Below are 23,292 nucleotides of genomic sequence, written 5' to 3'. Positions count from 1 at the left end.
TACCAAAACCCTGCCTGTTTAAAAACAAAAGACTAATTTAGAGTCTCAAACTCTAATTCCCAGGCAGTGGCATGCTGCATTATTGCAAACACTGCTCTATCGACATGGAACGTGGCTTTTCATTTCATGACTTAAATTATTCCCCTTTTTTTAAAAGCATGGCTGCTGTTTTTCACCAATGCAGGCAATTCTACCTTTTACCATATTTTTAGCAGGGAAGTTTAAGTGTACTGTAGTCATGACTACAGTGAAACTTAATCAATCTTGTTTGCCTTCACTCAAAATTCCAGGGGGCTCATTTTCAGCATGATTTCCCAGTGTTATTTCCGGGTTGCTGTTACTGGTACCTAGGGCTGCTGCTTGGTAGAAATGAGTGAACTGACTGATATTTTTATTTAGTTTTGTAACTTTTGAATAACCCGCAGGCATGAAAGAGTCTTTGGGTAGTTTATTGTCTTCTTAATCCAAAGGACATTAAACAAACAAACAAACAAATAAGGCTTTATTCTGGAGTGGAGTAAAGCATGGCAGCTGTTTAGCAATACTCTGTGACCACTACAGAACAGTTTAGAATAGGGAGTAAACTGCAACTAAGACCTGGTCTACATTAGACATTACAGTTGATTGTAGATATGCAATATGAGCTACAGAAACTGTGTACCTAGAATCAACTTTTCTACAATCGACTTACCTGGCCGTCCTCACAGAGGGAGGTCGACGGGAGAAACTCTCCTGTTGATCTCCCTTACTCCTTGTAATATTGAGGATGACAGGGATCAACTACAGACCCGAGATACTTTGATTTTGCATGGTTCTACAAGGTGTTCAAAATCAAACCTTGGAAGAACGACCTTGACCAGGTCTAGCGAAGACATACCCGTAGACAGTTGTCATTTCAGTGATTATGTAGGAAGGCGCAACGTAACAGCCCAGGCTGGAATTTGGTGAGGACATCAAATATACTTATACATTATTTCCCAGTTCTCTTCATGGTTAGTTCTTTACTGATAATCTGTAGCTAGCTCTTGCACTTACCTAAGTGAGCAGCTGGGCTGAGAAAGTTGCTATGATGGGGCGGAGGACCAAATGGGGTGCCAGCTGGATGAGCAGCACCTACCAAGCAAAGACAAAGGGAACCATTTCCCCAATCACTAGATCAACCACAGTGCTCTCGGCTCTATTCAACACTGTCTGTTGTGAAACATCAGCACATCCACACAGAAGGGGTTATCCCAATCCTCGCAGACTGCCTGAGCCACTGTTTTGCAGGTTCTCTCAACCTGGAGGTTCTGATCCTCCAGAAGAGGACACAAGCAGATGCCTGGGACTGCAGCTCTATTGTCATTCCCATATTGCTAAATATAGAGTCCTAGTTGGACTGAAGGGCCATGCAAAAAGGTGAAGCATGGAAAACATTGAGGGACCCTGATCTCCCATGCTTCTCATGCTCTATCTCCACAGCACTTAGGCTACAGGGGCAGGGAAGTTTTCCGCCATTCAGAGAAGGTCTGGCTTCTCCCCAGGATCCTGGTTTTAACTTTGGAAAATAACTACCAATTGAACCTCTCTCATCCAGCACCTTTGGGACCCAACCAGTGCCCGACAAGAGAATTTGCCAGACCACAGGAGGTCAATGTTGTTTAGCAGCATTACCAACTCTTCCACTGCTTATGGAGCTCTTAGAAGATATTTAGGGGTAAATTACAGATAAACAACAGCACCAAACACAGAGAGCCAGGACTGGTGGCTCGAACAAAATTTATGGGGCCGTAGGAAACATGGCAACAACCCATGAAAAGTAGACATCCATCGAACCAAAATCATGCTGGACCATGGATGTTGCCTGAACAGAGACTGCCTGACTAGAGAGGTTCAACGTGTACAAGATTCACCTGATCAATAGTCTTTAAAATATTTTGCACTGAGCTCCTGAAAGCAAAGCTGACTGGATGTTTCCTGTTAGCACCAATAGGATCAGCCATCCAATTAATGCTCAATAAGAAGAAACATCTGAGCTTTCTGAGTACTCACCAGCTGCAGAGAAGAGAGTTGAGGGGCGGGCCAAGTCATGGGGATGGTGAATGGCTCCGAAGAGGCTGGGACCAGGTGGCCGGCTCAGGAACTCAGGTTTCAGGCCGAAGTCCAGCTTGTGTGGATCAGACTGCATTTGTTTCTGAAATGGAAAGTGGGATTCAAAAAGAGACCTTCCTAAGAAGGAGCCAAGGCGCCTTTGGAATCACATGGTTACACTAAAAATGGAATGCTGCCGTGCTAGGGAATAGTATTGTAACAGGATATCGGATACAGTGATCCTGAACAGAAACACAGAGAGATGCTTTTGATTCTTCTGCATAGTGTCAACAGGCAGAACTATAGCAGAGTGGGCAGAGAGCGTAAATCTGAGGCTCAGGTTGATGTTTTCTTAGGGTACCTCTGCACAGCCAAATAAAAAAAAATCACCATGGCTGCAAGTCTCAAAGCTCAGGTCAGCTGACTTAAGATCTTGAGGGGCTTGTGCTCAAGGACTAAAAATAGACCTGTAGGTTTTCTGGCTCGGGCTGGAGTCTATAATGTGCGCTCCAGCTGGAATGGCTGACTGCTATTTTTAGTCCTGTGGCATCCGTCCATATCAGCTGACCCAGGCTCTGAGATTTGCTGTTTGAGGGTTTTTTTTTTTGGTTTTTTTTTTTTAAATATAGACATGCCTTCAAAGGCTCCACTTCAGTGAGGCACTTAAGCAAGTGTTTGGAAGCCACTGAAAGCAACAAGAACTAAGCAGCATTTGCTTCACTGGTGAATAAACTAGGCCTCTCTAAATAATAAAAGCAAAACCCAGGAAAAGGCCTAGTCGGGACCATATTCTGTGTGTGTGTTTTACACGTCTGTGCTGCATTCTGAGCAGAGTGGAAATATCACCAGCTCACAAGCGCATCATGTCAACTCATGAGTTCATGACGACAGGAAACGCACAGCCGTAATGTTAATTTTTAACTTAAACCTACACATTTAATGCTGAAACTCCCCTCAACCCCATTTGCCAGATTCACTGCCAGCAGCTGTGGCCAGCCCGCAGGTGGCTATTCCCTGTCACTATGTAGATTAACATGAGTCTTTTACCTCAGACTGAAAACACAGGCAGAACTAGCCAAGTTAGGGATTGAGGCTATTTCCAAAGGTGTGATTCCCAAATGTGTACACACACACTCACTGGCTTGATGAGTGCTCATGAGAGTGAGGGTCGATATGGTAGGAAAGCAGAAGCACACAGCTTAGCTGTGCCAACTATCTCCTCCCCAAGACCCCCAAACTGCCGGATACATATTTCACACAGTGAAGCTGCACATGAGCTACCACTCTCTGTGCTGCTGCAGTTGAGCTTATTTATACTTGTGTGAGCACAAGATGAGCTAAGAGGTGCCTGTGTACGTGAGCAGGAAATCACCTCCTTAGGTTGTACCATAGACTTAGGCCATGTTTACATTTCTGGGAAGACCAACCCAGTCCATATGTCGGAGTTCAATTTCGTGTGTCTGGTAGAGACGCGGGAAGTCGATCTGTCTGGGGTCGGCAATCAACCCCTGTACTCCTCGCTATCACAAGGAGTAAAGGAAACTCTCCCGTCAACCTCCCTCAGTGAGGAAAGACAGATGAGTCGATTACAGATACACAATACTAGCTACAGCAATAGCGTATCTGCAATCGACTTCGAGGTCTAGTGTAGGCCAAGCCCTAGCCTGAAAGGAAGCCAGTTAGGAGTGGACTGGGTTTGAAAACCTAAAGCTTGTCTTATGTTTTACTCTACCATGAATTCAAAGCAAGGATTTGTATTCCACTCTATTTACATGGTTGTAGAATATTTTTTAAATGAGAAATTTTATCTAAATCGCAGTGCTGGAAGCAGTGAATTCTGCAAAAAGATTCAAAATCATAATTCAATCAAAAATGTGATCATGAGAGCCCTGCACATCCACAAATATCCACTTTGTATCCCCAGGTATCCACATCGGCAGCTATGCATGCAGATATCCACGGCTCATTTCTGTGGCTATGGATGCAGATACAGGGCTCTAGTGATCGTTTTGGTGATCATACTTTTACAGAAGGGGGGAAAACGTCAACCAGATCACCACATACTAAACATCTGGGAGACGTCCCTAAACACAGACAGCTGACTAATTGTGTACATGCAGGTGAGTGAATTTTAAAATATACAGGGCTGAGAACAGACTTTGCTGGGTCCACTGGGGCCCAGCTCCACATTGAAGGAAGGGGCAAGGCCTTGGCAGAACGGGGCAGGGCTGGGGCTAGCCTCCTCCAGCCTTCCCTTCAGCAACACCCAGGACTGAGGTGGCAATTTAAATGGCTCAGAGCTCCAGGTGCTGCCACTAATGAGGTAGCAACAGCCAGGAGCCCCAAGCCATTTTAAATCATAGGCCCTGGGACAGAAGACCTTTTTACCCCACCCCCACCACTGGCAGCCCTGAAAATACAAAATATTGAACCAATACTCTTACTAGTAATACTGTAGCATGTTGCACATTATAAATCAATATCTAATACTGCGCCAGCTGAGAAAATGGATTTTACAATGATATAAATATGCATATTAAAAAGTTACGACCAAGTTAATGTGCATGCCTAGTAGCTGTTTTTCATGTGTTAAGAATAAAAGCTCTTCACATGCTGGGGTGTAATGGGGTCAAAACTATTAAAATGCAAATGATATCTAATTTAAGGGCACTCCACTCCAAGATGTACTATTTTAGTGCTCAAATTCTTAAAAAATTGTCATAGAACTACACACTTGTCAGCTGAGGTCCCTGCATGTCACATATTTAGTCTATATATTTTTTTTAAAACAACTACTAATATACAGACCCCTGAAGATAGCTGCTGATCATAGCAAAAGCTGGCAGGTACATCAGTTGCAGCAGCATGAACAGCACTGCTACAATCATCAACAAAAATAACACCCCTTGAATTGTACTGATAAGGGGAATACCACTTTGTATTGTGCCCCAAACACAGGCCTTGATTCAGGAAAATACTCCTGTGGGGCAATGCCCTTCAGCATGTATTTCAACTTAACACTTCAGGGCCTGGTAAAAGGTCACTGAAATCACTGGAAAGCTTCTTATTGATTTCAGTGAGTGTCAGGCCAAGCTGTGCATGCATTTCTGAATAGAGATGCACTACAATCACGTGCTTCTCCGAATCTAGGCCATAATGGGATTGTTTTTCCATTCTGTATTCCTAGAGGACCCAGCACAATGGGAATCCCAGTCCTTGACTGGGGCTCCAATATGCTACGGGAAAAAACAAAGTCAATAAAATAAATAGTACAGGGTACAGCTCCCTGGTCCAGCACCCTTGGGACCTGACTATCCCAGAAGCAGGGAGACCAGAGGAAGTCAATGTCGGCTCCTCTCCACACCGATGCAGAACTCCACACCACCAGCAGCAGAGGGACTGGCATTGTGAGAGTGGGGACACTCGGGGGAAGAAGCAGAGGTAGCTTCAGAGCCCCATGGCAGGGGGCTAGGAGTACAGCCAAGGAGTGCACGCTGCCCCCCTGTGGCTAGCAGGCTGTCGCTTCTAGCCCCTGGCTGGGGACCTACATCCCCTGGCCCCTGATGCTGGATACAGGGCTCTGCCTTCAGTGCTCCTGGCCCCCAGCCGCAGGGCTCCGCAGTCACCCACCCCTTCCCTGAAGCATCCCCCCCATTCCCACTCCTTCCCCAGTCTCCTTGATCTCGAGCATGGTAGATAAGCTATTGGTAATGCTACAGAAGTACTGGGTGGCTGGGGGAGGAATTGCCGAGCCGGGCCTGGGGGCACCCATGGGGATGCTGGACCACAGATGCTGCCTGATATTAGAAGTCTGGACTACAGAGGTCCAACCTTCTCTAGTAGTAGTAGTAGTAGTAGTAAATTACAAGTCAGATTATGGCATCTACACACTGACCAGGGTAAGAGTCTCTGCAAACCACAGTGGGAGCTTTAGGAAGACTTGTAACCAGCCCTCACTAGGTCTGAGGTCATCCCTGGTGTGCAGGAAGAATGCAGAGGGTGTGCAAGATTTTAGAATGATTTAGTTTGCTGCCCTCTAGCAAGCAGAGGAAAGCTGCCTCCTTCTCAAACCTGGGGCATTAGGAGGGAGCAATCTCTATGCTCTATGGAGAATGACTGTGGAGGTCCTAAGGACTGAAAAAAGGATTAGGAGCCCAAAGGATTGGGGGGAAAAAAAAATGTCTATGGTCCTCCAGCCACTGAGGTTATATCTATACTATGAGATAAATTTGATTTTTTAATATATTTGATTTTTTAACCTTGTTCTTATGAATTCGAATTTAGTGTCCAAAAGCCTTTTTGACATTCGACCCACCATTTTTCTGTGTTGAGTTTCCACGTTTCCATTGCCCTATGCAAGTTCAACAGCATGAGCAGTGCATTGTGGGTACCTGTCCCACAGTCTTAGCCCTGGTTGCTTGTGGATGTTCTTCATGGTAGAATCCCAGAATGCAAAGCACCAACCCAGAATTCAGACCTCCTGAAACCATTCGGGTTTCCTATGCTGTGCATCCTCTGCGAATGTTGGCGTGGTGGCGGGCAGCTGTGCTATCAGCCCTGTCCACCCCCGCTTGGTTCCATGAGCCACGCAGCCAGGCCTTTACATTTGCAGGCCTGGGCCATGCAGTATACAAATTCTAATTCTAATTCAATCAAAATTTTGCAGGCTTCCTGTGACCTTCTTCCTGCACACCTAGATGACGAGCAGCAGAGAAGGAAGCGGCCATACATGGAGGGTCACCGCATAGTTTGTGGGCTACATACAGGATACTTCTGGAGGCTAATATATTCAAATTAGAGAGATGGCGCTTCGACATTAGCCTTTATTTGAAATTTTAAATTTGAAATTGACACCACACCCAACCAGTATTATCAAGATTTTGTTATCAGTATTAGGGCTCAAAATTCCAGGTAATGATATTTACAGTGAAGACAATGACGTTTTAATATTGTGCTAACTCCTTTAAATTCAATTTTATCTCATAGTGTAGGCATGGCCCGAGGACCGCAACAGTAACTAGTCCTTATACAAGTCGGCGCATAGGGGAAAGAGTCCTTGGATCCTGCCCCAGTCTGACAGCCACACATGGGCAAGGTCCAGTCTAGCTTAGTCCTATGCAGCCATCCCAGCACAAGTGGTGTATTCGATATTAAGTTGCGAGGTTGCAAAGCACAGTTCCATTTACTTTTCGGGGTGAAGGAAGAGAACTGTGCTTTATAGGAGTGATCAGTAAGAGACACACCCAAGAAGGTTTTTGTATAAGGAGGAGGACAAGTTTGAAAAATAACTCTGACTGAATGGAAATAATTGAACCTATTTTCTGGCTATGCTTGGAAAAGTTCAGAGTCATCTTCACGCAGACAAGCCAAAGCTGCCATAGTTCTATTCTGCATAGGTAAGCATGTGAGCATAACTGAAGTATTAGATAAAATATAAACCGATGCAGAACAAACACCTGGTATGATATATAAATTTGCCAACGTGACCTTTCTTGGAGCATCAAATCACAGAGGATTCAAAGGATGTGAATAAAATGGAAATGGTAATTTCATTTCTAGAAAAAAAAATCCTTTCAATAAAATTAAAAAAAACCCACATATTTCTTTAGGTCTATAATCTTTTTTGGTAATGGGAAGATGAGTGAAGTCACCGGCAGGGGAAACAGAAGGAAGCTAAGAGGAAAGATCTGTCTATTGAAGCAAATCAACCTGTCAACATTACTTAAAAGGGTTGTTTTTAAACTCAATTAGCTCCAGGCTTTACTGACTCTTCAACATCTCCATATATCGTATAGATCTGACTTGTTATACTCAGGGTCTGTAAAATAATAGGAACATCATGCTCATAGCACAGAACATGTTGCAGAGTAAGTTTCTAACAGAATCAGTGCACCTCACTCTCTCAACTGAAGTAGAGAATTTCTACAGCTTAATTACTATTAACTTCAGAGGTTTATAATTTTTAACTGAAACATATAATGGAAATATCTTTTAAAAAACCGTATCAAAAATCACACACACACACAGGTCACTTGACAATCAAAATGCCATTATATTGCAAAAGACAATGAATCCTATTAAATTAATGAGTGATTTTATGTTAGTACAACACCTAGCAAAATGGAGCCCCAAGCTAGCTGTGCTCTTTCAGTGCCACAGATGCACACTAATTAAAGCATGTGGAAGAGAGAAGGGGAGAGTTCTTTGTGCCTTCTTATACCCTCAAACATCATTAATATCCCCTGAAGACATGTACTGAATGCCTCTGGATTGCTTTTAAACAAATCTCAACCACTGTATTTTCACTTGCTGGCCTATAAATAGACCAAATCTCCCAGTTCATACATGTCCCACACTGAGCTCTTTCCAGTCACCAGTTGGTCCTGAAAGTTCATGTTCTAATGTCCCTGGGCACTAATGACCCAGGCATTCCCCAAGTGATTGTTTCTAGGATCTTACAGGTCAGTTAAACAACCAAGACTAAAATGTTTTGGGGCTCCAAACAGCTCACAAAGGCCGTGTCTACACTAGCCCCAAACTTCAAAATGGCCATGCAAATGGCCATTTCGAAGTTTACTAATGAAGCGCTGAAATACATATTCAGCACTTCATTAGCATGCAGGCGGCTGTGGCACTTCAAAATTGATGCGGCTTGCTGCCGCATGGCTCGCCCAGACAGGGCTCCTTTTCGAAAGGACCCCGCCTACTTCGAAGCCCCCTTATTCCCATCTGCTCATAGGAATAAGGGGACTTCGAAGTAGGTGGGGTCCTTTCAAAAAGGAGCCCCGTCTGGAGAAGCCGCGTAGCGGCGAGCCACGTCAATTTCGAAGTGCTGCGGCCACCCGCATGCTAATGAAGCGCTGAATATATATTTCAGTTCTTCATTAGTAAACTTCAAAATGGCCATTTGCGTAGTGTAGACAAGTGTAGACATAGCCAAAGAGTGGTAAATCCTTTCAAGCATAGATTTGCACGGAGCAGCTCCTCTCAGAGTTACTATCGCTCGAAGGACTGACCTTGACTTTTTGTTGATGATGGTATATCTGCCAGGCGATGTGAACGTGCATAGCGCACCACTTTCCTGGTTTCTGGAGAAACAAAGCAGTGATGTTAACTCAAGAACCGTCAGGAACATGTGACACTTTTTCATGGTTATCGGCTACAAGCTTCACTTATGAAACCTCTTGCTTAAGCTTATAATAAGGACTACCCACATGTTGGTCATGAATGAGGACAAACATTGAGGAGACCCCTCTTCTGCTGCATGCAAAGTTGAGTGGCTGATAAGGAGCTGCTTGTGGTTTCCAGGTTCTCTGCTGGGACACACACTTCGGTTAGGGGACTATCTCCTACTGAAGATAGCCAGGCATTCCCTCCCGACTCCTGTCCCCTGTACGCTTGCCAGTGTCTGGCCCATTGGGGAATCCCTCTCAACAGGACTACAGAAGATAAAAAAAGGCTGCAGGTAGTCTCTGCTTCCTTTGCCAAGCCAAGAAGACATTCTGCCCCTGGATTAGAGCTTCACCTGGCCTTCCAAAAATATTAGGGGTTATCACGTCTCCAAAAAAAAAAAATAAATCTATCCTTGGTTTTATCAGCTCAAACAACCTTCTCATGTTAACTAGTGCTACTCAGGTGGCGGAGAATGCAGCTTACTTCTGCTGAAACCAGTGATGCGGTATACTAATCCACATCCGCGGTTTCGCCCAAGTAGAGCCTTTCACAATACTTCAAGCGTAAAGATTCTAAAACTCCCAGCTTTAACAGCAAAGAGGTGAAAAGAAACCATGTTTTTTAAAATCAGCCCGGTGCTTAAAATGACTGACTCCACCCTTAGACTATGTTTAGGCTGTGGGTGCTATTTCAGGATATAAAGCAACAAAGGGTCCTGTGGCACGTTATAGACTAACAGAAAAGTTTTGAGCATGAACTTTCGTGAGCAAAGACTCACTTCATCAGATGCTGGTCATGGAAATCTGCAGGGCCAGGTATAAATAAGCCAGAGCAAGGCTGGGGATAACAAGGTTAGCTCAGCCAGGAAGGATGAGGCTTACTATCAGCAGTTGATCTGGAGATGTGGACACCAAGGGAGGGGAAGCTGCTTTTGTATTTAGCCAGCCAGTCACAGTCTTTGTTTAATCCTGAGCTGAGGGTATCGAATTTGCAGATGAATTGTAGCTCAGAAGTTTCTCTTTGGAGTCTGGTCCTGAAATTTCTTTGCTGTAGGATAGCTACTTTTAAGTCTGCTACTGTGTGGTCCGGGAGACTGAAGTGCTCTCCTACGGGTTTTTGTATATTGCCATTTCTGATATCTGATTTGCATGTGTTTATTCTTTTATGTAGAGACTGTCCAGTTTGTCCGATGTATATAGCAGAGGGGCATTGCTGGCACATGATGGCATAAATTATTTTGCTAGATGTGCAGCTGAATGAACCCACAATGGTGTGGCTGATCTGCTTAAGTCCTGTAATGGTGTTGCTGGTGTAGGTACATGGGCAGAGCTGGCAACAAGGTTTGTTGCATGGATGGGTCCCTGAGTTAGAGTGACTGTGGTGCAGTGTATAGTTGCTGGTTAGGATTTGCTTCAGGTTGGCAGGTTGTCTGTGGGCAATGACTGGTCTGCCTCCGAAGGCCTGTCCAGGATGGGTTGTAAATCCCTGATGATGCACTGTAGAGGTTTTAGCTGAGGACTGTAGGTGATGGCTAGTGGTGTTCTGTTGGTTTCTCTCTTGGACTTGTCCTGTAGTAGGAGGCTTCGTGGCACACGTCTGGCTCTGTTGATCTGTTTTTTCACTTCCTCAGATGGGTATTGCAGTTTCAAGAATGCTTGGTAGAGATCCTGTAGGTGTTTGTCTCTGTCGGAAGAGTTGGAGCAAATGCGGTTATATCTTAGTGCTTGGCTGTAGACAATGGACTGTGTGGTGTGTCTGGGATGGAAGCTGGAGGCATGAAGGTAGGCATAGTGGTCAGTGGGTTTACAGTACAGGGTGGTATTGATGTGGCCATTGTGTATTAGCACCGTGGTGTCCAGGAAGTGGACCTCCTGTGTAGACTGTTCCAGGCTGAGGTTGATGTTGGGGTGAAAGCTGTTGAAGTCCTGGTGGAATTCCTCCAGAGTCTCCTTCCCAAGGGTCCAGATGATGAAGATGTCATCAACGTAGCATAAGTAGAGATGGGGTGTTAGTGGACGAGAGCTAAGGAAGCACTGTTCCAGGTCAGACATGAAAATATTGGCATATTGGAGGAGCCATGCAGGTACCCATACCTGTGCTGCTGATTTGAAGGTATATATCATCGCCAAATCTGAAATAGTTGTGTGTGAGGATAAAGTTACAGAGCTCAGCCATCAGATGTGCTGTAGCATCATCAGGGATACTGTTCTGGACAGCATTTATTCCATCTGTGTGTGAGATGCTGGTATAGAGAGCCTCTACATCCATGGTGGCGAGGATAGTGTTTTCTGGTAGGTCATCAATGTATTGCAGTTTTCTCAGGAAGTCAGTGGTGTCTTGGAGATAGTTGTGAGTGCTGGTGGCATAGGGTCTGAGGAGAGAGTCCACATAACCAGACAGTCCTTCAGTGAGAGTGCCAATGCCCAAGATGATGGTGCGTCCTGGATTTCCAGGTTTGTAGATCTTGGGTAGTAGGCAGAATAGCCCTGGACAGGGCTCTAAAGGTGTGTTGGTATAAATCTGTTCTTGTGTTTGTGTAGGGAGTGTCCTGAACAGATGGTGTAGTTTCTTAGTGTATTCCTCGGTGGGATCTGAGGAAAGTAGCCTGTAAAATCTGGTATTGGAGAGTTGTCTGGAAGCCTCCTTCTGGTAGTCAGACCTGTTCATGACGACAGTAGCTCCTCATTTATCTGCCTTTTTGATTATAATGTCAGAGTTGTTTCTGAGGCTGTGGATGGCATTGCGTTCCACACGACTGAGGTTGTGAGGCAAATGATGCTGTTTCTCCACAATTTCTGCCTGTGCACGTCGGCGGAAGCATTCTATGTGTAGGTCCAGACTGTTATTTCTACCCTCAGGAGGAGTCCACGTGGAGTTATTCTTCTTGTGCTGCTGGGAGGGTGTCTGTGTAAAGGTGTGCTGGTCACTGTTGTGTTGAAAGTATTCTTTGAGTCTGAGACGGCACAAGTAGGCTTCCAGATCACTGCAGAACTGTATTATGTTTGTGTGGGTGGTAGGGCAAAGAGAGAGTCCCTGAGAAAGAGAAGACTCTTCTGCTGAGCTGAGTGTGTAGCTGGACAGATTGACGATATTGCTGGCTGAGTCAGTGGTACCACTGCTGTAGCTCTGTGTTTATCCTACAGCAAAAAAAGTTCAAGACCAGACTCCAAAGAGAAATTGCTGAGCTACAATTCATCTGCAAATTCGACACCCTCAGCTCAGGATTAAACAAAGACTGTGACTGGCTGGCTAAATACAAAAGCAGCTTCCCCTCCCTTGGTGTTCATATCTCCAGATCAACTGCTGGTAGTAAGCCTCATCCTTCCTGACTGAGCTAACCTTGTTATCCCCAGCCTTGCTCTGGCTTATTTATACCTGGCCCTGCAGATTTCCATGACCAGCATCTGATGAAGTGAGTCTTTGCTCACGAAAGCTCAAGCTCAAAACTTTTCTGTTAGTCTATAAGGTGCCACAGGACCCTTCGTTGCTGTTACAGATCCAGACTAACATGGCTACCCCTCTGATACAGGATATAAAGGTATCCCAAAATACCAATGTTTTGGTTGTGGCTTTTCACAGAGCCTGAAATAGTGCGATTGCTGGTGCGCTATTCTGGTTCAACAACCCCTCGTTGTGAGAGGGATAACAGAACTTTTGAAACAGCCTCTTATTCCAAACTTTGGCACCAAGTTCAGAATAAAGTATTTTGAAATAATTTACATGATTTGTGTTGTGCAAGTTGTATAAATTATTTTGAAACAATGATGCAGTCAAAACGTAGGCTTAGTCAACTTTGCCTTTGTGTCCTTTCATAATTTACTTTCAGCTGCGGGACGTGTTGGCAGGCCAATCATCTCACCAGAGTTGTGTGGGTGAAATCCTGCTTAACCTCATCTTCTGAATCTGTCCTCAAGTGTATTTCAGATTTTTACAAAAACACAGTCTCTAAAATACCTGTTAATAGTGCTACTTGTCTTCTAAGAGTTCAGGACGTCATCCCTTAAAAGGGGACATCAAGGATATTACCTCCCAAACACCGTTTATTATGCACATATATGCCACATCTAATATCTGTTCTCATATAGAAATGGTCATAGCAATGAGGGGAATTCTTCAAGATGTGTGGTTTAAAAGACTGTACAATTTGGTAGCATTCTTCCAAGGCTGTACTTCACAGGCAGTATATCCTGGCAAATAGCTCTATATTCTGTTGTGAGATTTTTGAGCTTTCCTAGTGTAACTATTAAAAAACAAAACAAAAACCTCCCGACCTTCTATGTATAAAAAACCATTGGTACTGCTTTGGAATGATCTTTTAATTCCCGAATTTCCAGGTCCGAACTGGACTGACTGTCTGTCTGCCTAAATTTAACTCTAAGTTTGTTGGGGTAGGACCCTAGTCTCAGTTGCAAAAGACAAAATAACAAGGTAATTCCAGCAGTTTTTTCCCAGGCAAATCAGCAACAGCATTTCCTCTGGCTGGTACTGCGGGATTTCATTCAGTAAACTTTGTGAGCCAGAAAGATTATCATATTTAAGCTCCAGAATTCACTGCATTAGTGGGTTGTGTAAGAAGCACAAACAACAACTTTAAAACCATGCAGATTTCACTTGAGCGACTACAAGATACAGGTACAGAGGGACCTACCACGCTATTTAACAAACATGACACAAAATGTTCCAGCTATAACAGGGCACTCCTTCATAATTAGTCTGCATTTTTAATCCACTGGGAAGAGCGTATTGGAAGAAGGTTTCTTACCCTCAACATGGGCCTGAAAGGATCTGTCAACTGTGAAGAAAAAATGACAACTTGGTTACATGCCTGTCACTCAGACAATTGCTCTAATTAACAAATTTGTATTGCTTCATTAGGAGATGAAATTAAAATGTTATAATTTTACTTTCAAATGAAGTTCTTTTGGAGAATAATTAGCCCTTTTCCTCAGTATTAAAGCTAATCTTCTACCCCCTCCCCCGTGACTGTTGAAGGTAAGTGTTGACAAGTAACCAAACAAGTCTCACAAAGAGCCTTCTGCCCTCTGGCACTATTATTTAATTTGTTGATTTAACACTATAAAAATGGAAATTTTGCTAATCTGGAGCAAACATTGCTATGGCCTTTGGGCAAATTTCTGTTCATCTGTTTCCAAAGGGGCTGACTGGGGAGGGGATTTGGCCACCTTTCTGCTGGAAAGGATTGGGTTGGAACTGGCTGGAATGACACTTTGAAAGTGCCACCACAAACCAGCAGCTGTGTCCATTCAGTGATTATGGTTTTTAAAAAAGGGCATCTGGTACTCTGTTTATATAATTCAAGAAGACAATACAGACTGGCATTGACCGGTTGTTGATGGCATCTCTGCAACGGATCAGCATTGACTTATAAGAGGGATTTTCACACTGGAACAAATGTGGACAAAGAATATTTACACAGTATGCCATTTTGTTGGATTTTTTGTTGTTTTTGTTGTTTGCTTTGGCCAGATATTTTCTGTTCTCCTTTGTGCATGCTGCAGCTGTTTTATGTTTTGACTAGCTTCAATAAGTAGCAATGAAAATGTAAAATCAATTCATTAGTTATTTCTGATAGGTTTGGATGTCCCTCTTGAAATGCAGCGATAAAAGGGAAGAGAGGTTTACAGATATAATATATTATCTCGGAACAATCAAAACTATGCTACAAGCTGAAAGGACGTATACAGTTAAATGACTTAATGGAAGATGCTCTCATTATATTTTCAACTACATAGAGACAAAAATGCACAATTTCTTTTGGTACAAAGCCTAAGTGCAGCGACAGCTCGGTTGGGACCCAGTATAACTCGTAATTCAGCTGGGATCCAGCATAACTCATAAATCAATAGCTGCAAATAGCTTTACTATGTGTAAAGCTGGGCCATCTACAGCAGCATGGATTTTTTCATAGCTTTCATATTGAGAGTTCTGCTTAAACATTGACAGGATGACATCACTCATTGTAAACAACAATTAAAACATAGGTATAAAATCCTAGCCTGCCTATGAATATTCAGCATTAGGGTTCTGTAAAATGGAAAAATGCCAACAGGTGAACAGTCAAAGCTAGAGTAAACAAATAATTTATACAATTTGAATTTAAATCAACGAGTGCCAAACAATCAACCAAGTGCATCAGAATTTCATCAGTATAATCGATAATATAGTAACTATGGCAATACATGTCAATATCCAGCACTGAAAAAAGTTACAGCCTATTAGCATAAATCTTGGAGATGTTTATAAACCTTACAACAGAACTGACTTTATCTTTTTACTTCAGAAGACTGGAGGATGTCACAGGAAGGGACTTTTATTGCATTGGCTATACTTTGTGGTAATAATTAAAGGCCATTCCTTTAAACTGTTAGGAGCCAGCCATGCACAGATGATGTTTATGGTAAAATTCCCATTGACTTTAATTGTGTGGGATTAAGCATTTCTAATGCCTTGTCTACACTTACGATAGGTGCAGACTACCAGCACAATGCATGCAGAGCCTCAGCACTACATGCTGCTGGGAAGGTAAACTGCTTGTCACTGCAGTGTTTAGCCATGAAAGGAAGGGGAAGAAGCAGCAGAAGGCCACTTGATCCTTTTACTAGCTGCCTCCCCACTTCCAGAGCCTTTTGCTGCAACAGGGAAAGGCCCAACAGGAGTTAAAACCAGGGGACACTATGCTGCTAAAGATAACAGTGTTGAAGTGGGAGACACTGCCTGGGTATGTAAAGAGCAGGTTTGGTATATACTCTAGTGTTCAAACATGTAGTGCACTCTATTCTACTTGCTTAAGTCATGCATCATTGTCTACACTGCTATTTAAATCTGTCCCAGATAGGTGTGCAGTGTCTGTACTCTATAAGCTACTATAACTATAGATCTAATTCAAGATACTCATCTAAGTATCAAGAATGGGTGGCACCTCAGTACCGGATGACCTGTAATGTCCTTTTCTGCCCTACAATTCTATCATTCTATGACAGAGGCGCTTATATTCTTAATGATTATCTGGATTCTTAGTTTTGGTGGCATTCTGGTCTCAGATGGCATAATATTTCCAACATACCCTTGGGTCTTTCTGCAGAAGGGTATGTGGGACAGTTCCAGGTCGGGCTGCGACATCAATAGGATTGGAAGTCTATAAATGTCACAAGAAAATGTCATTAGTTGTGACAAAATTTGTGGGTAAAAGTACTCCATTTAGCATTCGTATTCTCTAAAGAATAAAGGTGGCATTTCAAAGGGGAAGGGAAGGTTTGCCTCATGGTTTGGTAAAATGTATCACAAACCCTCAACTTTCCAAACTTCATTATTTGAGGTCATCTGGTTATTCAAAACAGAATACACAGAAACATACTATACTAGAGCAATAGTTAAACTGAAAATTCTGTCCGTAGTCCCAAACTCAAATAGGCAGACTTATACAACATCCACAGTGGTATTTGGAGCATCAAGCTTCTACTGTTTTGCTCTTCAATTTTATCACCTGGAAATAAGCCACTGACACCTGTCAGCGGCATCAAGACACTGAAACAAACTAAGGATTCTAACTTTATTGTCAATACACAATTTAGCTGTAATTATTTTTTAGCTGTTACGAGTGATTGAAACACCATTACATGGATTAGCTAACACACAGTTAACAGAAAATGGCAACACCTCGTTAAATAAACGGAAATACTTGCCCAAAGTTTAGATTAAATATTCAGCCAAATGCATCACTTTGGAAAAAGAACCCCTCTAGGCATTGTATCTTCCCACATTAGAAGAACAGAGAGAATAAAAATCAACTGCAGTACAACTAACAATTAAGCAGCAGTGTTGTTAACAGCCTGATTACCATACATATGAAGAACGCCACTAATGAACTGCAATCTACATAGTCAATCAATAAGCTGGATGGGCCTATTTAAGAAAGAGAAAGACTCTTCTCTGTGGAGATTTAGGCCCTGATCCAGCATTAGGCCATAGGGCTATAGAGCCTCTTTCTCTGCTTACTCAAGAATACTTCATTAAAGTTCAATTAATTACATTGGTTTGTGACTGATATAACGAGAGACCCAGGCTCGCGGTTTTCAGTGATGATGACACTATCAGATAACAAATTCAAGAAATTAATTGGAAAAAAAAACCCACTTTCTTAAATGAACCTGCTTGATTTTTTCAAATCACTTAGTTTTGGCTACATTCGGAACAGTACAGGCCACTGTATAAAGCTCAACTCCATTACATTACTTTCTCATTGCAGTTACATCCATGTCGAACTGCAGTTACCCAACTCTCTGTGAGTGGAATTACTCCTGAATTACATTAGTGCAACTGTGTCAGAGGCATGCCTCTGATGAAGCGGGTCTTTGCCCACGAAAGCTTATGCTCCAAAACATGCTAGTCTATACGTTGCCACAGGACTTTTCGTTGTTCTCAAAGATACAGACTAACGCAACTACCAATCTGATATTAGTACAACTAATATTTCAATCTTATCTAAACATTAATCCTAATGTGAACGAATACATAGGTAATTCTTATTTTTACCTTCGGTTGAAATGCTCCTTGGAGTGAGCCAAAAGGACCAGTGGGAGGAATCATTGGAGGAATACCTGATACAGCTGGAGGATAGGAGTGAAACAGCTGTAATCAAAACGTAAAAAACATAAGTGGGTTTAGATGCTTTCTGTATAAGAAAGACAAAGAAAAAGACAAAAGAAAGAACTCCTGTATAATGGCAAGGAAATGAAACATGGAGAAAATGGAAAAGCAATGAAGGTGTGATTTCAGTACAACCATGTTAGTTAAAGCAGTCAATGAAATGTCCACAAATGTCATGAATGTTTACTTTGAAACTTAAAAGTAGTTTGGAAATCAAACAGAAGGCAAGCTATTTGCTGGATTAGGACATCATAATATGGAAGGATCTCTTGCAATTGTTTATTTTTAAATTGGATAAAAGTCACAGATTTTAAACTGTATCAAAAAGGAAGATGACTAAACCAAATAAGACTGCTAGGAAATTAATAGTCAATTGAAAAAAAATAGTCAGGAGTTTTAGGATTTTACAGCATTAAATCTCAATTAATAATTTAGATTTTAACAGTATCTGTAAGAAATGAGAAAATATACACATTTCTTATTTCATTAGAGAACACAAGAGATAATCTGATTTACCAGAGACAATAATTTGAACAAACCGTTGTGTCAGCAAAAATTCTAAATTTAGACTATCTATGGAGTCTTAAAGCACACAAATCCCTAGGGAATATATGCCTGAAGTGTACCCAGATGGCCTCAAGGTAACATCTTGTTTTAAATGAGCTCAGCCACAAAAGCTTTTTTTTTTTTGTAGTGCATAAGCACAAACGGGAAAACAAATCAAGTCAACCACATCATCCATATTTCATCTTGCCCTTGTGGCCAGACTGTGAATCCCTTACTCACAGCAAGAAGCAGTTCCTTGCATATTCAGTTTCACTAACGTTAACGGGACTACCAGGTGAGTCAGGGGTTGACAGTGTGATCTAATGACGCATCTTCACTGAAGAGTTAAGCTGGGATCTTACCTGGGTATTGCTCCTGAACACTTTCCTGTCCACATCCAAAAAACTCTCACCCAAATCTGGTGGTGCTTTAAACTCAAGCTAATGGGCATATATGCCATTTGTAAGCATTAGATATCCACCTCCAAACAGAGGTGTTGTAAGACAAATCCCTTCTATACATGCTACTTTTAAGATCAAAATAAATGCTGTGTTTCATGAGTTAATGGCTCATTGAACAGAAGTGGGACTGGGCAAAGTAAAAGACTGCACATACAAAATGGGCATATGCTGAGTTAGCCACATTCCCATACAAACCAAATATTTCACATATTGACTGATACATTTTATCTATTTTACCTATGTACATAAAGAAATTTTTTTGAGTCCCTTTCTCTCCATTATCTCTTCTCACATGGCCAGTTAATCATATTATAGTGAACGAGAGCTGAAAAATTATTTCAATATTGTATCTGTCCCACAGGTTTATTATCTAAACATATGGTATGAAGTTGCCTTTTTCACAGCACACTCCCAGTCAGGGGGTGATTTTTTAATTCTGTTTTATCTGAACCTGCTTTTTTTGAAGATGCAGAAAATATTTCCTGATTAGCTAATACTGAACAGAAGGCATCTGAGAAGTCTTCATTAGGCAAGTGTGTGCCTTTACAATACCTTTAATGCCTAAAATGTATTTTAAATACACTAGTATCTACTGCCTTTAATTCCCTATATAATGCATTAATTCCAAAAGATGGAGCGAGAGAGACATATTATTTAATATATTATTGAATATGACTAAGAAGGAATGGCGTCCTTACAGTTTAGTAATTAAATATATGTGACCTTTCTTCAAGGTCAGAGTTGTTATAAAATGTAGATGATCTTTAATTATCTCCACATCAGTCAAACTAGGTCAGCTTTTGTAAGTAATTTTTCATCTTCAGTGTTATCTTTTGCCCCTGAATAGCCTCCATTTGCACACTTTTCATCTTCAGTTTTCCTCATTAGAAAATGTAACGGCCACTCGTGCAGTTAGACTATAGTTCTCCTAAAATGCACCCTCATGATAATGCAAATAGTAGCAGCTGTTTCTCTACTCTTGACCCAGCATTAACCATTCATAAAGATAATTTCTTACTGTATTGCTTTAAGAACTTGAATCAGAGAGTGATATAACCAAAGAGGTCAAGAAAAGAGCAACCAATTATTTGAACCTCTGCACTAGACCACGCATACCTCTCTTCCCCATGTATTTTCAATTCTATTATAGATTGGAGTCAATTCCAAAAAGGGCCTTACGTATGTTCTCCTTCAGTGATACAGGATGAACCTCTCTAATCCAGAACTTTCCTGTCCCACACTATTCATAACCCGGAATGATTTTAGTTAGCTGGACAACTACTTATCATGGGTGTGGCCAAGTTTCTCACAGCCCCATAAAAATTTGTTTCCAGCCGCCAGCCCTGGCTCCCAGTGTTCCACGCAGTTATTTAGCTGCAATTTACCTCTAAATGACTTCTAAGAGCTCAGTCAACAGTGGAAGTGTTGGTAATGTGTGAGAATATATTGACCTCCTCTGGTCTGGCAAATTCTCTCATCTAGCATTGGTCAGGTCCCAAGGATGCCAGATTAGAGAGGTTCAACCTGTCATTTATATGGGAATCAATCTTATTTGGCTTTAGACAACTGCCAAATTCTCTCAAGCTAAATCTAATTCTCAGGGAAGAATGACTGGAAACTTCTGCTGGTACAACCAAAGTGTGATTTTTTTTTTTAAAAGACATTTTGGTGGTGCGAAAAGCCACAGTGTAGATGTAGTTATACAAGCATAAAAGTGCTTTTGTGGTATAGCTTATTTTGCTTGGGGAACAAGTATATGCTATATCTTTTTTGCTAGTATAAACCACATCTGTGCCAGTGGAGTTGCCCAGCATGCCCTAGCAAGCACCTTTTCTACTCTAGATGAGGCATTATTTTAAAAAAGGACATGAATCTAGTGGCAATATGACAAAATGCGTGACTCCCCCTACAACAAAATGTAACTGATGCTTTGTGAAGTCTATCAGAAAGGGTAAAGATTACATCAGTTATGTCTATATCATCACTTTTGGCTTTAAAATAAAGTTTTGGTCAGGGTGTTAAAAATCGCCTCTTGACCCAAGTAAGTTTCACAGACAAAAGCTGCAGCATGGGCAGCATTATAGTGGTGGGAGATGCTTGCTGGAGGTGATTTTGTTAAGCCATCAGGAGAGCTCTCTCCTGATGAAAGAAAGTGACTGCATTTCACAGCTTACGGCAGCACCACTGCATGGCACAGCTCTGTTACTGTAAGATCCGTGGTAATGACCAGTGTTCCTTGTGAACTGGGCACTCATGGAGGCCACTCAGTAGAGAATCAAATGCAGCTCAGCTAATTCGCAGAGCACCCACAACTGGGTGTTTTGGTTCCTACTGGTAGTGTACTTTCACACATTCCTGGGTACACATAAAATTTATTCCACGCACAGATGGACAATACTAGTGGGAACATTGATAGAGACACAACCTGGGACCATCTGTTGTATTCTGTGTTTGTACAGCACCTAAAACAATGGAATCCTGGTCAAAGACTGAGGCTCAGAGGCTCTATGATAATATACATAAAACTTGAATCTCTCTAGTTCGGTATCCTTGGGGCCTCACTAGTGAGAATTTGCCAAACCATCAGAGGTCAACATGATCTAGCACATTACCAACACTGCCACTAAGTACAGCCAAGTAACAGCAGAGAAAGCTGAGAGCCAGGACTGGTGGCTGGAAACAAACCTTATGGGAGGACCATGGGAAATTTGGCCACAGTCCTGATAAGCCGCTGTCCAGCTAACTAAAATCATGCCAGATCATGGATGTTGTTGGATGAGACTAGAAAGGTTCACATGCCAGACTAGAAAGGTGCAACCTGTAATAAATGATCATATTCTACACCTTTCTGTAACATTGCATTTTATCACTGACACATTGTTGAACATGATGGGTCAGATTCTCCAGTGTCTCTTATTTGATACAGCTCCACTAACTTCAACAGAGACCCACCAATTTACATCTGCTAAGGAACTTGCTCCCCAGGCTAGCAAATCAGAGCATGACACTCTCCACTATATTCAGAAGGCAAATCTCATGTTCTACTTGCAAGGATTTCTCGTAACAGCAGTTTTCAAAAGTGAACTTTCCAATGTGAATTTGAAAAAGTTTCTACGGATGACAACTCACTCAATGATTTCTTGTATTCACTACTGGTTTTTGTGCTTTTTTTGCTTAATATCTTTCTTCAGTTCTGCATCCTTCCATGAATCAACATGCCACATTGGTAACGTAAAACCCTGTGTTGAAGGTGGAAGTCCTGCTTTAACTCTATGCTTAAATGTTTATCTCATGTGAGCAAAACTGCTCTCATGCATGTTTGCATGACTGAGCCTAACATTTCAGAAGCCTCGATCCTGTGAAACACTTACAGATGGGCTTAAAATTACAGACGAGAGTCTTACAGAAAGTTAGTGGGAGTATTCACAGTCTCGAAGTTAAGCATGTGAGTAAATTTTTTTTCAGCATCTGGGCCTAAACAGCTTCCAGAGTGAGCAAAACTAACAAAAAAGTAAACCATCATCTCATTTTTCATGCCCAGTTCCACTTCTAAACAACACTAACGCATAAAAGTCAAGTGCTCTGCAAATTTCTGAGTACTCAATGCAGTACCCCCTTCTCTAACCAAAATATCATCATCAGAGAGTGAGTACGTCTCTCCATAGCCAATCAAGTACTTGTCTTTCTCCAATAGAATGCTGCTTCTGGCAATGGGGAAAAGCAACTTACATTTCTACAGCAAATAAAGCAAGGATAGGAAGTCTACAAACAAAAAGCTTGACAATTAAAGTGCAATCTATTCATTTACAATACATTTTAATCTATAAAACACCAGTTATCAGATTACCGTGTTTTTATCTCGTAGCTCTTAATTACAGGGCTAGATTCTCACTGCTGCCATGCAACAAATCTTTCAAAATGTAACAAGCCCAGTGGAACAGTATGATTGTTGAAATCTGAAGCTCACGAAAGATAAGGCTTCAGTTTTTATATAGTGAAATATAATATATTAGTAAAACTATTGGATTATCTAGCCCTGAAGAGTAAGTGCGGCAGTTTGGCATTTCATTATAAATTTCTTAGGAAGAAATTCATTCTAATGGCTCATGACAGCTGAAAGCAGGGAGGAAATTACCAGTGCATCACTGGCACTCAGCTTCTCGGCCTTACCTTCCCATCAAATTAATCTTTAAATGGTTTGTAAGCACAAGATCTTTTGATTAAAAAAAGATGATACTGCATCTTTATCAGAAATAAGCACCACAAATGCAAGTCTTTAAAAGCCAAAGCTGAAGTGACCAAGAAAGATAATGAGAATCCCTGCAGTGATGATGAAGGACAGACTGAACATTCTTCTAGTTACTGAGTGGCATTC

At 41.9% G+C, this 23,292-nt stretch overlaps 1 protein-coding gene across 9 annotated transcripts in view; it reads right to left on the bottom strand.

Annotated features, from left to right (window-relative positions):
* The window catches only part of AUTS2 (activator of transcription and developmental regulator AUTS2), a 1,222,405-nt gene that overhangs the window by 11,627 nt on the left and 1,187,486 nt on the right, over window positions 1-23,292 (bottom strand). For 5 of the 9 annotated variants that reach the window (XM_075013769.1, XM_075013772.1, XM_075013771.1 and 2 more), the window contains 6 exons: window positions 17,797-17,892; window positions 16,328-16,399; window positions 14,006-14,035; window positions 9,087-9,158; window positions 2,032-2,173; window positions 1,036-1,113 (listed from right to left, as the gene is read on the bottom strand). In XM_075013769.1, the coding sequence (XP_074869870.1) occupies window positions 1,036-1,113; window positions 2,032-2,173; window positions 9,087-9,158; window positions 14,006-14,035; window positions 16,328-16,399; window positions 17,797-17,892 (490 nt within the window). The remainder of the gene's footprint in view (window positions 1-1,035; window positions 1,114-2,031; window positions 2,174-9,086; window positions 9,159-14,005; window positions 14,036-16,327; window positions 16,400-17,796; window positions 17,893-23,292) is intronic. The other 4 variants (XM_075013774.1, XM_075013777.1, XM_075013776.1 and 1 more) reach the window with 1 other exon arrangement.

The sequence above is a fragment of the Carettochelys insculpta genome, chromosome 19 (assembly GCF_033958435.1).
Source record: "Carettochelys insculpta isolate YL-2023 chromosome 19, ASM3395843v1, whole genome shotgun sequence".
NCBI classification, from domain to species: Eukaryota; Metazoa; Chordata; order Testudines; family Carettochelyidae; genus Carettochelys; species Carettochelys insculpta.
Note: the sequence above shows the minus strand (reverse complement) of the source record. Positions and strands in the feature narration are given on the sequence as shown.